The sequence below is a fragment of the Actinia tenebrosa genome, unplaced genomic scaffold, assembly GCF_029948245.1.
Source record: "Actinia tenebrosa isolate PJP-AT-01 unplaced genomic scaffold, QUT_ActTen_1.0 PGA_scaffold5__44_contigs__length_20552954, whole genome shotgun sequence".
Lineage (NCBI taxonomy): Eukaryota > Metazoa > Cnidaria > Anthozoa > Actiniaria > Actiniidae > Actinia > Actinia tenebrosa.
Genome location: NW_028292582.1, coordinates 2,274,445 through 2,292,056, shown reverse-complemented (window position 1 = coordinate 2,292,056; position 17,612 = coordinate 2,274,445). Strand labels below are relative to the sequence as shown.

Here is a 17,612-nt window from a genome sequence, read left to right as displayed (position 1 = left end):
AAGGGGACTTATTCGAACCACGACACTTAGGAATGTGTTAATACCGATGCCTCTACCAGTCTGAGCTAAAGAGGTCAGACTTGGATGTAGGTCACAGTATCATATTTCACACCCGGCCTTTCGCCCGGTGTAATATAACCTCGTTCCCAAGCAACTAAACTATAATCTTGTCTAGATCTTCATGTATTTCAGAAGTGGGGGCTACGAGGTCCACATATTCTCATCTTTTTCATACCATTTGCTTAAGGAAATCTTCTCTTCTACACAGGAAATAATTACAAATTTTTGTCCTTCGAATTGAATAATAATAATAATAATAATAATAATAGTAATAATAATAATAATAATAATAATAATAATAATAATAATAATAATAATAATAATAACAACACAGGAAATAATTGCTATCTGTGATCTGGACAAGCCCACTATCTGATTATAATCGCGTCCTTGCTACCAACCAGTTTGCACTTCCGGTGCTCACTATCCTATGTGGACCCAGCTCTGGCCACTTGCTGAGCTACGTATTATCGATAGAGAAACAAGGAAGATCATCAGCGGGAATGGAGGACGACATCCACTTAGCTCAACAGCTGTATTATATCTACCTAGAGAGAAAGGAGGACGAGGACTGCGATCCATTGAACAAGAGTATAAGCTGATCAAGATCAAGGCTGCTGTCAAACTTTACGAGAGTCCGGACCCTATGATGAGAGCTGTTCAACAGTTTGAAGAAAGAGCTGCAGACAAGGGATTCTCCTCTCTCATTAGCGATGCAAAGAAATTTGCCCAGGAACTGAGAACAACTCTGAACCTAAATACCCCTGAACCGTCATGTAGCCCATTAGAAGAACCGGAGATACAGATCAAGGGAATGCACGTTAAGAAACACCTTAAGAAAGCTGTAAATGAAAAACTCGTGGGGAAGGTTGAAGATCAACATTGGCAAGGAAGTCTACTGAAAGCAAGATGGCAGGATGATCAATTAAGTCATGAAGGCTGCTTTGCATGGCTTAACAAGTGGGTAAGCGCTCCTACCCATTGTGTTGCAGGCATTATGGAATTGTACGAACAGCTAACCCCAACGAGAGTCTACTCCGCCTACAAGACGAGAACAACAGACAAGAATAATGTCACATGCAGAATGTGCGGCGAGGGTTCCGAATGTCTGGCACATGTACTGGCTGGATGTCCGTCTCTTGCACAGTCCAAGTACCTGGATAGACACAACGCTGCTTTGAAAGTGTTTTTCTTTGAGATGCTAAGAGATCTCAAACTGGCTGATAGTACACCCCCATGGTTTTCTGATGTCAAACCCAAACCACTCTACAAATCAACTGACGCTGAAGCATACTGGGATGTACCTGTATATGCTGACCACATGTATGTACGATCTAACCGTGTGGACGCGCGTTTCATCGACCACAATAACAAGAAAGTACTCATGGTGGAAATGAGCTGTCCGTGGGTTAACAACCGAGAAAAGAAAGACAAAGAGAAGACGAAGAAGTATGGAGCACTTAGACTTGAGCTCACAAAACAACACCCAGGATACCCGATCTTGCAAGTGAACCTCATTTTGGACGCTCTTGGAGGATGGTCTAAAGAGATGGAGCCTGAGATGAAGAATATCTTTGGAGCAAGATACAAAGATGTATTACTCAGAATGCAGAAAGCGGTATTAAGCTGCACAGTGAACATTGCAAAAACATTCAAATTAATCACATCTTAAGGACATTTCAAACATTCCAAGTATTTAAACTGCATCTTAAGAACATTAATAATTGGTTTTAAGTGATTGTATATATTATTAATCCTGTCATGCTGGTAGGTTACGAAATTACGCCCTATCTAGCTTACCTAATTAGCATTCAAACGTGTTTACTGCTGATAATAATAGTAATAATAATAATAATAATAATAATGGAACTTATATAGCGCACATATCAAAATTCATGGCGCTTCACAATAAGAAATAAAATAAATACCAGACGTATGTTACAATATTAATGAATATGTCATAGTTCATTGATGTTCACTTTGAACCAGAGGAGACAAAGTTCTTGAACAAATGAGTTTTCAGTTCATTTTTAAATAATTGGATCGAAGAACTTTTCCTAATTTGAAGTGGGAGGTCATTCTTATACTTTGAAGGCTTGAAATATCGCTTTTTCTTCAGTTTTCCTCCTGCTTGTAAAACCACGAGGAGAGGAAGGAGATGGTGCAAACACGCCACAAACAGATCGAGCTGGTCACGCTGTTTCGTAACGCCACGTTAAAAATAGTTTAAAAAATCATAACTTTTTAAAACGCGTGGGTACCCCCCGTTTTTTTTTTTTTTGGTTTTTTTTTTTTCATCCAAAATATAAGAGAAATATTCAGATTTTTAATACTAGAATTTCTAAAATAAAAATGGTTTTGGATGCAAATGTAAGCAAACATGTAGTATCCCTTCAGAACCATATTTAACAATTTGAGGGCAAAATTTGGTGTAAAAAATGGTTTCCTATATGATACAAAAAATTATATATTTCATATAAAGAACACAACTAGTTGTTTATTTGAAACAAGTTTCAGATAAAATCTATCAAAACAACTTCGAAATATGAACTTTTTCCCTCGCGTAAAAAAGTGCCGTCATTGACGTTAAACACCGTCATCGGTGTTTAACGGCAATTATCTCGCTTAGATGCGTGGGTACCCCCCCCCCCCCCCCCCCCCCCTTTTCGGATTCCAGTGGCCTCTTGGGTGATTTAAATGACTGGCACAATTTGAAAAAAATAAAAATGGTTCGCGATTAGTAGGCACCATCCTTAACATCGACCTTATATTTTAGTTAGCACATGAATAAATTTTGATGATTTTTGTTGTTGTTGTTGTTGTTGTGGAAAATTCTTCGCTTTTTCTTCGCGTTAAAGTACCTTGGTAATTTTTTTTTCTTTTTTTTTTTTTTTTTTTTTTTTTTCTTCTTTTTTCGCAACCATAAATTTATTCAAAGATTAAGAAATTATAGCTTTTTAAAACTAAAACATAATTAACATAATCTTTAAATAATTAATTATGTACATGCTTTTGCAAAAGCATGCGAGACCTCCGAAGTTGGAGTATATTTTGGCTCTATCAGGGTCAATTATGAACAATTTGGCCTTTCTCGTTTTTCTGAGCTCGGAAATCAAGCGATATTTCGGAAAATGAAGTATACCACGGTTTATATTACCTCGAGGTCTTCCTAATACCTAAACATGAGCGAATTCGATTTTTCGACAGTTGTCGGCGTATGTTCGATTTTTGCTGATATCCTCTCTTAAATGGTTATTTGTTTTTCGCTAACCTGGTTAGTGAAGTTCTCGTTCTTCATTATTTAGATTATATTCTTCAAATATAGTTTTTTTTTTTTTAATACCCAAACAATGAAGTGGAATGAAAGTCGGTTAGTAAAAAGATTCAAAACTCAGCGAAAAGTATTTTTACGGCCAAAGTTACCACCTTTATTACCGCTTAGTATTTAACGATATATTCATCTATATATGTTATTTACCAGCCAGGAGGTCCGGATAGGGAGAAACTGTGCCAGAGGTCTTGAATATACGGACTGAGGCCATTAGGCCGAGGTCCGTTTTCAAGACCGAGGGCATACTAAATATATTTAGGCACTGCCTAAAAGAGGAGCTCCATATACGCAAGTCACAGGGAGCCCAATTTGAATGAATGTGGAAGATAAAATTAAAATCAGGAAAAAGATCTTCAATTTTTTTCCAATATCAAGATAATGTCTCCCATAATAAAAAACATGCACTGAAAACGAATCAAAATGCACTACATCGTTTTCTTTGCGCGAGAATACTTTCCAATACTTTCCACCTCCAACTCCCCCCCCCCCCCCTCCCCCAGGGGCTAGTTTTTTTCTTGGAAGATTCTTCGACAAAGTTTTCTAAGGCCAACAGTTTTTAAGCTTTGAATTCCTGGTTAATTTTACTTATAAAACGAAAGATAACTACAAATAATCCAATACAATATCAGGTTTAGTGAAATTTACCTCGGATGTCTTTCATTGAAATCGAAATTTTGAAGATTTCCGAACTTTTATGGACAAATCAAGACTATGAAACAGACTTGAAAAGTGGTTAAAAAAAGGTGAGCAAAATACATAAGCTTACTTTTACTTCTTTTACAACTAATAACGATGTTTGGTTAATTATCCACATCAAAAGTATTATGTTTTTACAAGAACCGTATTTTCATTCATAAAAGTCTTAACTACATTTTTCGAGAAGCTTGAAAACATAAGCTTACTAGATTTTGAAAATTCAATTTTACTAGTTTTCATCTTGTTAACAACATAAGTTTTTGAAAAACTAATAAGTTTACATTCAGTTTTATAAAATAAATTAAATAGTACGCACGCTGTGATTGGTTGATAGGCATGTTTGCATGAGGGTATGTAAACACAGTTGTGACGTCACAACTTTCGTGTTTTCCCGGTACAAGTTCAAAAATTGAAAATTTACAGTTTCTTTCGAGGAAAAAAAACGCCCCCAAAAATGTATTTTGAAGACGAAGTTCCAAATTTTGACTTGTGTCAGGGCCACAGGCATAACCCTATGGTCTCATGCAGGTCTTTCTGATCGTAATATCATGACAATCTCTCGTTGGTCACCGCAAAGAGAATTCCCTCAGGAGCTACAACACACGTCCTCCGTCAGGACAGCTGCGGTTGTTCAGCGACGTGCTTTCTCATGATTTAAATGCACCGCCCGATAAAGAATACAAGTATTTCAAGGAAACAGTCAGCAGCTTCAAACTTTTTCCAGCGATAGCTCTTCAGCTCCACAAAATATCTTCTCGAGGCAAGACGAAACAATCAACTTCGCTGCCATGTTTTCTCGCTGTCAAATTGAGCAAAACCACGTTTCTTTCAACCGAGAATCCCATTCACAGTGACACTTGTTATCCACTTTTGATCACTTTCGTAAAGATAATCAATTCTGAAATCTTTTATTAAGATTTCTATTCAATCTTTGAACATTTCTTTGTATTTGTTTTAAAGTTTTAGAAGTGATAAATGTTTAAAATAGCTAGCGATTCTTTCTCGCTTCACATTTGCCTCCTTGGCGTTTATTACACAAAGTTTGATTGGCTAACGATCGAAGTTCGTGATGTATGGAGAATTTGTATTTTGATATAAGAATCAAATTCAAATAAAGATTTATTTTCTTTTAAGTGGTAATGTTTTCCCTTAGCATTTATTTTATAAAAGCAATAGAAAACTTTTTTCTCTGTGTTTACATAGCCTGATAGCAACACTCGGGGGGTTGGGAGAATTCTCGACAGTTATGCAAACCCTCGACTATGTCTCGGGTTTGTATAACTGTCTCGAATTCTCCCAACCTCCCCTCGTGTTGCTATCAGGCTATGTAAACACGGAAAAAGTTTTCTATTGCTTAAATACTTGACAAGAACAGCTGAGGAAAAATAGAAAATAACGCAAAATGCAATGCAAATACAAAATAAAATTTTCTTTGTCAGTAAATTGGCATTTGGAAATGTTTTTTAATATTTTCTTAGCTTTTGAAAGTGAAAGACAAGGTACTGCTCTTTATACAAGAACATATCTCACAACAACACAAATTTTAGCTCATTTTTATGATCATTTACTAGGTCAAAAAGCTCAATAAACAGTTGAATATTTCGTGTAATTTTAAAACTCATTCAATATTTAGATAAATTATCTGTAGAAAGATATAAAATTATTGAATGAAATTCAAAATGAAAGTACTCTTACCATAATAACAAAACAGGTACACTTTTTTCGCACGTTTGGCATTCTAGTTCGTTGCTCGTTTGCCGGTAATTTTAGGAATGTTATTTAGCTTTAAACTTTGTCAAAAATCTCTTGGATTTGTTTAATTGTGGAATTGAAAAGTGCTTTTTCAAATGATTATTTTATATCATGTATGAACTACGAATACTCTTATCATAAAAACAAAACAAGTACTTTTTTCGCTCGTTCGTCATGCTAGTTTGTTGCTCGTTTTCCGGTAATGTTGTAGCTATGTTATCTACACTAAATAAAACAAAATAGAAAATGTTCTAACCTCTATCTTCACGCTGTGGCGAATTCTTTTTTTCCATGATTTCTTCAATAATTTTTTGTTTCGTTTTTACAATGTTTACAAAAAAATGATAGTTAAAAAGCTCGTCAAAAAAAAGTCGTCATTTTCCAAGTGACGTGTGATTTGAAAGCTCGACCAATCAGAAACGCGATGTAAACCTGGCGGGCGACACTTTTAGCGTTACGCACAGGGTTCCCATGCGATGACCACGAAAACTGAGTTGCATAGTTTACCATATTCTATACGTATGGTGCTCCGCTCGCGCGGGAGCTCCGCTATGAATAACTTATTAATTTTTTTCTCGTTTTTTTTTTTTTTTTTTTTTTACTTGTTTTCGTAATCGTTTTGTTTTATTGTTTAGCAACAAAGGATACCGGACCGCGAGCAGCGGGCAGATACTGACAAAATACCGCCCGCTCCGCAAACAGCCAATCAGAACGCACAATTTTTTTGGGATCACAGGACCGGAAAAAAGTAAATATATCTTATTAACTAAAAAGATTGAAAGCCGTATTTTCCTTTACTAACCCACGCGATTGAAGCAGGGAATACTGCCGACTGAGTAGTCATATTAACACTAATAAATATCTGAATTACGATCCTAGAAATCTTCTTTTACCGCTCGATTGTATTACTTCTAAAGCGCGTAGTTACAAACTCGGCTGCTATATAAGCCAGCATATGAGCCATTAATCTATGAAGACGTCAATGAAATCCATATATGGGTATTCTTGCGCAACAATATACTTTGCGCGAGACGGGGAAGACAAAAAAACAAAGGCATTTGATGACTGTGCTGCCAGAGGCAACCCAGTAAAAAAAACTCATTGGAGACAAGGTGCTTGACTTTCTGACGCCATGCTTGTAACGTTTACTGTGCCAGTAACATACAAAGTCAATAACAATTGTTACTGTTCTTTCGATGTGTTTAATCCAACATTGTTGGCCTAACTGTTATACACAGAGAGCCCAGTATTAAGGCCATGGGGCCAATATCGGGAGAGGCTAATCCCGTTACATGCGTAATAACTGTCAATTTTAAGGTCAAAAATTGATCAAGTAGTTTGGTATGAATATTATACGTTTAAATATGCCGTGTAAGTTGTTACATCTTTTATTATATTTATGTTTTTAAATACCTTTTCCGATCATCATGTCGCTTGGGTCGGTAGATGGTCTTATCATTTTATCCTTTTTAATCCCTTCAGCGCCTTTGTCGTCGGTGTAATGGTAAAATGTGTCTTTTTTAGTACTTTCCTAGTAGAACACCAATAGGTCAGATATGTAAATAAAAGTCACTGGATAATACCTCTTTCTTTTCATAAAATTATACATGTATCGTTAAGCATATTGCTTTTGGGCGTAAGGTTTTCCCAATTAAGACCACTTTTTATTCCCTAGAGTATCACTTCTTTGTTTAAAGTGCCGATATATCAAAATATAAGCCATTCTGAGACACCCCCTGCGTTAGAATGACCATGGTACCATGGTTTTTCATTGTCAACCATGGTCAACCACTCATGTTTTGACTGTGACCTAACCATGTTGGCTGACCATGGTCAGCGAATAGTGATGACCATGGCACACCGTCAATCAAGGTCAAAAGACATTTTGTTTGATTTTATCAACAACAAAAAAATACATAAATTGATCTGAATATGGGAAAATATAAGTTACAAAAGCTAAAAATCAGGTTTTGAATATTCTAAATTAATTTGCATTTTTGTCGCGACCGTGTTACACAGTCAACCATGGTCGAAAGACATTTGGTTTGGTTTTCTTAAGAAAACTTAAATTGATCAAAAAATGAGAAAATATAAGGAATACCAAACCTAAAAATCAATTTCTAAATATTATAAGTAAATTTGGTTTGCATTATTGTTATGACCTTGCATGCTACACAGTCAACCATGGTCACCCACTCATGTTTTGACTGTGACCTAACCATGTTGGCTGACCATGGTCAGCGAATAGTGATGACCATGGCACACCGTCAATCAAGGTCAAAAGACATTTTGTTTGATTTTATCAACAACAAAAAAATACATAAATTGATCTGAATATGGGAAAATATAAGTTACAAAAGCTAAAAATCAGGTTTTGAATATTCTAAATTAATTTGCATTTTTGTCGCGACCGTGTTACACAGTCAACCATGGTCGAAAGACATTTGGTTTGGTTTTCTTAAGAAAACTTAAATTGATCAAAAAATGAGAAAATATAAGGAATACCAAACCTAAAAATCAATTTCTAAATATTATAAGTAAATTTGGTTTGCATTATTGTTATGACCTTGCATGCTACACAGTCAACCATGGTCAAAGTGCTAATAATAATGATGACCATGGCACATAGTCAATATGTAAGTAACATTCAAACCTAAGAATCAATTTCCAAATACTTCTGAAATATATTGGTTTGCATTATTGTCATGACCATGTTAAACTATCAACCATGGTCAAAGTATATTGAGGATGACCATGGCACACAGTCAACCATGGTCAGAATATCTGAGTTATCATAATTCTCTACCCTTTTGCTAGCAAAAATTTCGTCTGCCTCCTTATAAACTAACAAGAGACTAACACTCTACTTGTAAGTACGTAAGTAATCTCGGAGGCCTTTTAAAGTTTAACGGCTTTACTTACATCATGTAAAACTTCGTTTATGAAATCCATGTTTTATAATTAGCTTACACTGTATGCCAATCAGCATACCAGTCCCTAACCACAATATATATAAATATTTTCATTACATTAATTGGCTTATTGTTTCAGATAAAAACGCCGATCAGTTCCTATGTCAGAAACGTTCGTTACCTGGGCCGCGGTCACACTGGAGCTTAAATGCTGGCTAAATAAATAACACTTGTTTGTTTAACCTGTTCTATACAGAAATGCATGTGTGACCGACCTTTACCTCGATTATGAGATTTCATGTAATCCGAGGCGAAAACAAATAAAACTACAAAAGTTCCGAAGCTTAAGTTAAGACTAGTTCTTAGGAGGTTAGAAACGAGCTAAGTAAACGCTTTAATGAAGGAATAACATCTTGGCCAATGAGCGAAGAGTAGTTTGTTCATCTGATCATTACTCACTTCGGCACTTTCCCGCGTTTTTTACCTGAAGCTTAAAAGTTATCATGGCTACACGCTTGCTAACCGGTACAGCTTGTCTGAATCGTGTATTCTCTCGCTCTAGCTCGGGACCGACTAGAGCAACAAGCTCTTCGAAAGTATTTTTTGTCATACGGAAATGTTCTTTCCAGTACATGGTTTGGGAGGCGTTGTTAAGCTGTACTTCGAACCAGCCAATCTGTGGCCGAGGTAAAGTCCAAAATCGCCTCTCATGGCGTCTAGTTAAATTTTGATAACACAGTTGCAGAAATACGAATGCTGCTGTGTTCTGCAATAAACGCTGCCTACGATAAGCAAAATGTTGCTGTAGTACTTGAAATATTCGCCTTCTTGTTTGACGTCTACGCAAACTTTGGTTTTCACGTGAAGTTACAATCGTACGCCAGATAAACAACAAAAGATAAATGTTCATGTCGGGAGCATGAACTGAAATAACCTTAGGTGATTCGCAAAGGTTTATGTTTATTTAACCTATAATAAGACAAGCCATTTATCTAATGTGACCACTTTGTTCTTAATACCGTCTTAAGATTGTTAAGATCATAATCAAAAGAAACCCATCTCAAGCCTATTCAGTGGCCCCAGTGTGACCGCGGCCCTGGTTGCCCGCATGATGACTTGTTTGAAACTTGACTTCTCTGCTTAATCAAAAGCAAGAATCATGCGAGTGTTTAAGCTTATTAACACAATCCTTTTCTGAGAAACAAAGTGAACATTTTGGGTCCATTTTTTATATCTAACATGTTTTGTATGGTGTTGGCCTATTCCGAATACCTCCTGATTTCCGAGAAAAAGCTTCAAATGTTTACTGGGATCACAATGATTTTCTGTGAAACAAAGGGTGCATCCTGGTCCATTGTTTATTTAACATCCTTTGTATATGGCGTTGGCTATTCCGGATACCCTGGAAAATAGGCCGAATAGGAGTCAAAAATCATTTATATTAGCTCTTAATATTTCAGAGGACGGATCAGGTAGAGGAGAGAAAAAGCTTAAAATTAAAGACACGGAGGACATGGAGAGAGGACACGGGAGAGACATTGGAGAATATAGGGAAAAGGAAAGAGCCATTATTGTTTTTTTATCATAAAATTTTTTCATTTGTTTGCAAAAGTCATTGCAACTGAATAAATCAAAAAGTGAATCATTTTTCCAAGAACTCGTCAGTATCAGCTCATAATATTTCAGAGAAACGGATCAGAAGGGATCGGAGAAGCAGCTTAAAAAAGACAGGGAAGCAAAGCTGAATATATGGAGAAAGGAAAGATCGCATAAAAAAGAGAAAAGAACTGTTATTTTATTTCAAAAGTGTTTTGTTTCTTTGCAAAGGAAAAAATGACAGAAAAAAAGTAGGGCGAAGAGAAAGACAAATGACATATACATGAAATAGCGAAAGACAATAATTTAAATGCCTGCTCTTCTTTGTTTATTTCAGTTGCTCATAGTAAAATGTAGTAAGGAATACCTTCGAAAGGTTATTGCGACTGAATAAAAGTGCATCATTAATATACTATAAATTTTTCCAAGAATTGGTAATTATCTGCTCTTTCATCTGAAACAAGTTCCAGGAAATCGGTGAGATTTCGCTTCAGCTTATGTAAGAACGGATTTTTTAACTAAATTCAAATATCCTGAGCCTCACTAATCCTTCTACGAGTATTAATTTTTTCGATTAGGAAAAATTGCTATTCTATTCAGGAGAATGACATTAAAATAATTTGCATAATTTGATCAGAATGTGATTTCCAAGGCTGTGGTATATGACCAGTTTGCAAAGAAAGATTGAATATGTAAGCAAGTGAAAAGGCAAGAACATTAGCTCCGACAGTGTGGAAGAGTGAATGTCAAGATGATTGCTTAATACGCAATGATGACATTTCTTTTCGTACAAACTCAACTGTACTGTTCGTGAATGAAAATGTTGTAACTTCAGCATCTTTAGGATCACAATTTACTGAAGGAGTGAGTTTGTTGTTTGATAGACCAATGATTCTTTTTTCAATTTTCAAGATTCAAGATTCAATTTTCGTAAAGTAGACCAGAGTCTGGCTGATGAGTCGTTGGCATTTTGGCATAATGAAATTTGGTTACAGATGAACTTAATTAATCACTCTATGTATGTCATTTTAAAAGGCCTCAGTTTTTCTCGAAAATGAATTCCTAACTGTTGAAATTGCTAATTTCTAAAATATATGTGGTGTATCTTTCCACTGGTTAGTTAAATTTTCTTTAGTTTTAAGTAAAAGCTTTTGTTTATTTCTTCGAGCAAAATGCCTAGCCTGGAAATAGGAAATATTGAGCTACGAGCAAAATGTTTGCTGATTGTCTAATTCGATCGCGCTGAGAGAAGCGAACTGAAATTGAAACTGGTCACCTTGTTTTGCTTCGCTGTTTTCTTTTAATTTCTTGGAACGATTCCTAGAATATATCTTGAGTAATTTGTCAAGGACGATTAAAGTAAATGAACTATTAGCGCCTTTTGTTTGAAAATTCACTTCTCAGCGTTAATCAAAAGCACTAATCGTTCGAATGTTTAAGCTTATAATCCTGAATTTTAGCGGCTGCGTCACTGTATTTTTTTCCGTCGGAGAAAATGCTGCAAATGTTTACTGTGATGTCAGTATCTTAGAATCAGAGTGAACAATGTGGTGCATCTTTTGTTCATCATGCCTTATATGGTGTTGTTTGTTCCCCATACACCTTTATTTCTAAGAAAAAAGCTTCAAATGTTGCCTGAGATCTCAAGATTTTCTGAGAATTAGAAGGAACATTCTCTATTTCTAAGAAAAAAGCTTCAAATGTTGCCTGAGATCTCAAGATTTTCTGAGAATTAGAAGGAACATTCTCTATTTTTAAGGAAAAAGCTTCAAATTTTGCCTGAGTTCTCAAGATTTTCTGAGAATCAGAGGGGACATTCTGCTGCCATTTTTGTTTATATCATGCCTTATATCGTGTTGTTTATCCTGAATACACCTTGATTTCCTAAAAAAAAGCTCCAAATATTTACTGGATCGCAAGGGCGTTTCTGTGAAGTAAAGGCATCAAGCGCATATATATTTTGTTCTAAAGCGAGTACCTGTTATTATAGATGTCAAATGTATACCGCTGTGCTGTTAGAATGTGATACAACATCAAGTAAACAATATCTGAGATTCGCTCTTAGTTGTATACTGCAATTCTTGATATTATGTTACTGTGTGCTTTTGAATTATTAACTAAATGGTAGCTAAACTGGGGAAAAACGGAATAATTACGAAATAAAATTGAATAAAAATAGTACTATAATTAACTCAATAGCACAAGATTTTCCAGCAATTATGCCCGGCTGCTTGACTTTCGATTTCTTGGCCGGAACTGAACCCACGAATTTTTTTAAAATTCTTGCGCCCTCATTAATCTCTTATTAAAAATTAAGTTAACTAGTCGTAGGGCCTACAAAAATGATAATTGAAGGCAGAGGATCTCAGAAGGAAAAGGGATAGTAGCCTTGTTGAGTCGCCTTGGGCTTGGTATGCTACTTAAGTTTAATCCGGCGTTTTATTACTTTGGGTTGAAAAACTCACTTTATGTTTTCAAAATACAACGAAATACAGTAAACTTTGAAGGTAAAACTAGTAGTCGGAGTAACTTACTTTTATATTTTATTTCATATTTAGGTATCAGTAGGTAATTTGTTGAAATGCACCTAAACATGGGTATGAATTTTGCTAATGAAAAAAATTAAAGGGTCACTTGGATGATGGCGTCCCAATTTTTCAAAGTCCGAATAATTGAAGTATTTGTGGATAATTTGACTCAATTATGGTTATGTAAACCAGATTAGTGAAAATTTTTGCCTGACAGCCACTTGCAGTTGAGAAATTTTGGGTTAAAAGAGAAAAGAAAAATAGGGTTGGGTAAAAGACGTCATTTACTCACAATTTATATGCTAAATAAAATTGATGATTTTTATCCAACACATTTTACTGTAAAGAAAATATGTTGCTTGCATTGTCTACTATTAAAGCCATACAGATACTTGTAACTAAATTTAACGTCATTTCCAATTTTTATCCATTTTCATCCAAGTGCCCCTTTAAATCATAGGTAAGAACTCTTGACTATCAGTATTTCACAGAAAGAATTATCGGATTGAAGTTCTTGATTACCCTACTGCTAATCTTTCACATAGATTCGATGCTGGTAACGATTTAGATCAGTCTCCTCCGTACAAGTAGACATCACGGTTGGATTCAGGCACTTTCTCAACTTCATCTATTGGGATAGACACCTCAATACCCATTCTATCCTGGCCCGAAATCGTCCACTATTGATAACATGACCAGCATCATCATAGTTATTAGGTAAAATGCTCTCATAACAATTAGTATGATGGTAAAGCGTTATCTGTAAGGGAAATAAATGATGTTTGATAGCTGTTAAAATGTTTTGGTAGACTTCGCGGAATCAACATTTAGTCATAGCAAACAACTTCTTCCATCACAGGGCCGAGGCTGGTAAACTTATTTGAGTGTCAAAATCTCAATTCTAGCCGACCACATGCCAACTACTGATTCGCGGACACTAGAGTGATTGTATTTGGCCCGTGAAACGAAGTTGTATTATCAGTTACTAACAGTAAAACTGATCAAAAGAAAACGATGGAATTTGTGTGTACTACTGTGTATATAGACCCCTTGCAGCTCTTTGGAATGCAGCTCAATCTGGAGGACAAAACAATAGGTTCTAACTCTCAGGAGATTGAAATGCTTTTGTTTTGTCCCCAGATTGAGCTGCTTTGACGTCACATGCAAGGGGTCTATTAAGCTGGCTATTCTTTCATTGGCGATAAGTAAATCACTCCAAAAGGATCGGAAGAAGAGTGGAAAACTCATTAGTATCAGCTCTTGATATTTCAGAGGAGCGGCTCAGATTGGATCGGAGAAACAGCTTAAAACTGAAAGACAGAAAGGAAGGAGAAACAAAGGAGAATATAGGAAGAAGGGGGATCGTTTTTTATATAGTCGAAGTTTTGTTTCAAAATCTTAGCGAAACCTACAAAATTTTAGCAAAATCTATTTACTACATATACATTATCTTATAAAAGTGTGGAGAGCCTGGGTGACCTAAGTGATCCGAACCAACTCGATTCTCCTATGGGTATTTATTTTTCTAATAGGGAATAATTAAATTTTAGGACAATGACATGTTATCAGTTGCATTGATTTTCGGCTTTTACTTCATTTACTTTCGTTTTCCTACAAAACGAGGTATCAGTCGAGTCACTGTACTGATAATGTATCTAGAAACAACGACGCATCTCATACTAGTTTCTCTTTTGATAACTGATTTATCTACGAACTGAATGTGATTTTAAAATTGTAACTCAATCGTATTTTGATACAATGACATGTAATCATTTGCAGCGTTGCACTAATTTTTGCGGGCTGTTACTTTTTATTACTTTCGTTTTCCCACAACACGAGGTATCAGTCGAGTCACTGTACTTATAATTTGTCTTCAAACTGAAAGTGATTTTTAAAAAACGACCTCTATATTCGTATATAATCTATACAACATTGGTAACTGAATAGTAGTAATATTTAGAGCAAATGCAACAATTTTAACTTCGTTTTAACTGCAAGTAAAGGCGATTGCCGTGGTAGTCACTATTCGGTAGCACTATTCGGTAATGAGTATAGGAGTCAAAAACTCATATCAACGGAGGAACGAATCAGGGAGAAAGGGGGAAATGGGAAGAAATGGGAGACAGGGAGGACAGAGAGAAACAACGGACAATAGGAAGAAGGGAGAACCAGCATAAAAAAGAAGGGAGAAGATAATTGTAATTTTATTTTAAGACTGTTTGATCTCATTTGCATATTGATATTTGAAATGTTCATATCTCTGAAAAGAGAAGACCACATACAAAAATACTGCAACCATACTACTACACTGGTCACATACAAGTGATTTTGAAAATAATTTTTTTTGCTTGATATACGCTTTAAACAATTAGGCACGGGAGAAAGAAAATTGGTATAAGCACGAAAGAGCGAGGGAGAAAATCTAAAATGCCTCGGTGCTATTCCTCTTTATATTTTAGTTACTCATAGTAAGGAATACCTTCTAAAGGTCATTGCGACTGAATAAAAGCGAATCATTAATTTTTTTTTCTTTCCAAGAATTGGTAATCATCTGCTCTTTCATCTGAAACCAGTTCCAAGAATTCGCCGACCTATATATCTGAATTTTGCTTCTAAGAAAAGGATGAAAGCGAAAATTTAAACTGAATTTATTAAACCTCCTGACTCACACACTAATCTAACCAACTCAATTCTTCTGTGAGTATTTCTGTATGGTAAAAATTGCTATTTTAAGAGAATGACCTGCAATTATTTGCAACGTTGCACTAATTTTTCGCTAAACATTCGTTTTCGCTCAAACAGCACGCGGTACCGGCTAGTCAAGTCACTGTATAAAATCTATCTACTAACGTCATTTCCAATAAAAAAATCCTCCATATACACATAATTTATACAATTTAAAATATACTTCAATGAATACTAGTAATATTTTGGAAAATAAAATTTAAGAAGAAACTTTCTATTTTCTATTCGATTCATTTCCAAGTGAGGCATTATTATTGTTCAGATAACTCCTTTCATATTACATATTCGCTGAGGAAAATCATAACGTACATTTAGATTCTCATCTTACCTTAGACATTGTTTGGGTTCTTTTTGGTTACTTATTTTTGCTGTTGAATTTCTTCGTGGTTTACGGCACCGAGGGTTCGTTCGTCTCGTTGGAAGCGGGTGAATGGTCCTGAGTCATCCGTCAAGGTGATATAAAAAGGAGATCACGTGACAATCACGTCATAGTTATTTCGAGCAATTCTAAGAAATAAAAAACGCTATGAATACTATATAATGTAAGTATCTGTGGAATATTTTGCGGGACCGACATCCAAACGACGAGGGACGCCATGGATTTGTCAAATTTCTTTCCAGGATAATTTGTGCTGCCTTCGTGATAACATCCATGGTTAGCCAGAGCAGTTTTCGTATGACTGTGAAAACTTTGAAAACACTCGTGAAATTAGTCCTTAATTTTACAAGGAACCATACGATTACCCGTTTATCATATATTTATCTCATAGATACTGAAAATTACACACGGAAATCTAGTTTAGTAAATTCTCGTTCGTGTGCTAAATTTAGCTAATGAGAAAGGCGAACGATGTTTTTCACTAGTGAAAAAATACCGTTCGCATTTCTGATTGGACGAACGATGTATTGTTACTAGTGAAAAATTATCGTTCGTCCAGTAATAAGCAAGATCGACGAAGTCTCACTGTGTCAACAAACTGGCGCCTCGGGCAGAATGGCTGGAAATATCATTATGCTAATTTAATTACTACGCCTAAGTGTTTCGAGCTCGGCGCGGGAAGTTCAAATCTTTAATATTGGGTGCATTTTGGTCGATTATGTATCTACACCCGACATACTTAAATGTTTCCGTTCATTTTTATAGTCACTCAAACATTAAATGATCTCACTACCAGCGGGAAATGATAAATCGAATATGAAATTCAGTCTTCATCTTATCAGCTGATCATCAATAACTATCTGGCTAGCGGGAATTAAACTTCAAGCAAGATAAATAGTTTCGTCTTCATTAGTATTCAAGGCTGAGCACATTTCAAATTTCCCGCACAAGGTTTAGCTCCCTCTACATATCTCCCCAGAGAAAACCTATCCGATCGTTACTCTGGAAACACCCACGCTCTCGTTTCGCTCGAATGCTCCACACATCCATCCTACGTGTCTCGACTCTTCAATAAAACCATATGATTGCTGGTAAAAATACCCGGCTACCATCAAAACATCATCAAACGGACTCATCAAGAGTTTTGCGTCTTGTCGAGTGAGTTTTATTCACATCAAAACAATAAACTCTTGGCAGTCAAAGTCTTGTCGAGTGAGTTTTATTCACATCAAAACAATAAAGCTTCTCGGCAGTCAAAGTCTTGTCGAGTGAGTTTTACTCTCACAAACAACGACACTCTTAAAGTCTTGTCGAGTGAAATAATGTCATCCGCCGAATATTTCCTTCAGTGCCGTCGACTCTGAGTCGTGACTACCACAGGCTGAACGGAGATGAAATAAGAGAGGCAGGTCTTGAAAGGTTTACAGTAAGATGTGTGACGCTGACAGGAAAAATGCGAAAAATCGCAATGCCAGTGTTAGTGAAGCTACACCTGGGCAAAGCACCATCTTTTTACAACGGAAAGAAGACGAAGGCTCGATCCGTACGAAGAGTTGCCTTTCAGTTCAAGAAGAAATAGCTACAATGAAAAAAACCCTGGCTCTTTTAGGAGC

The 17,612-nt window shown here is 35.9% G+C and overlaps 2 protein-coding genes and 1 pseudogene across 3 annotated transcripts in view; 2 read left to right on the top strand and 1 right to left on the bottom strand.

Moving 5' to 3' along the window:
- Positions 1 to 490: 490 nt before the first annotated feature.
- On the top strand, positions 491 to 1,889 carry LOC148906317 (uncharacterized). Its single transcript, XM_089037440.1, has one exon. It carries the CDS (start codon positions 491 to 493, stop codon positions 1,730 to 1,732), a length of 1,242 nt encoding a protein of 413 aa, XP_088893566.1. The 3' UTR covers positions 1,733 to 1,889.
- Positions 1,890 to 2,412: 523 nt separating this feature from the next.
- LOC148906316 (uncharacterized protein KIAA1958-like) overlaps positions 2,413 to 17,612 on the top strand; it is an 18,541-nt pseudogene continuing 3,341 nt past the window's right edge.
- Positions 15,949 to 17,612, bottom strand: part of LOC116292443 (uncharacterized) — a 17,576-nt gene continuing 15,912 nt past the window's right edge. For both annotated transcript variants that reach the window (XM_089037444.1, XM_089037443.1), the window contains exon 7: positions 15,949 to 16,127. The gene's annotated coding sequence lies outside the window, so the exon portion shown is untranslated. The remainder of the gene's footprint in view (positions 16,128 to 17,612) is intronic.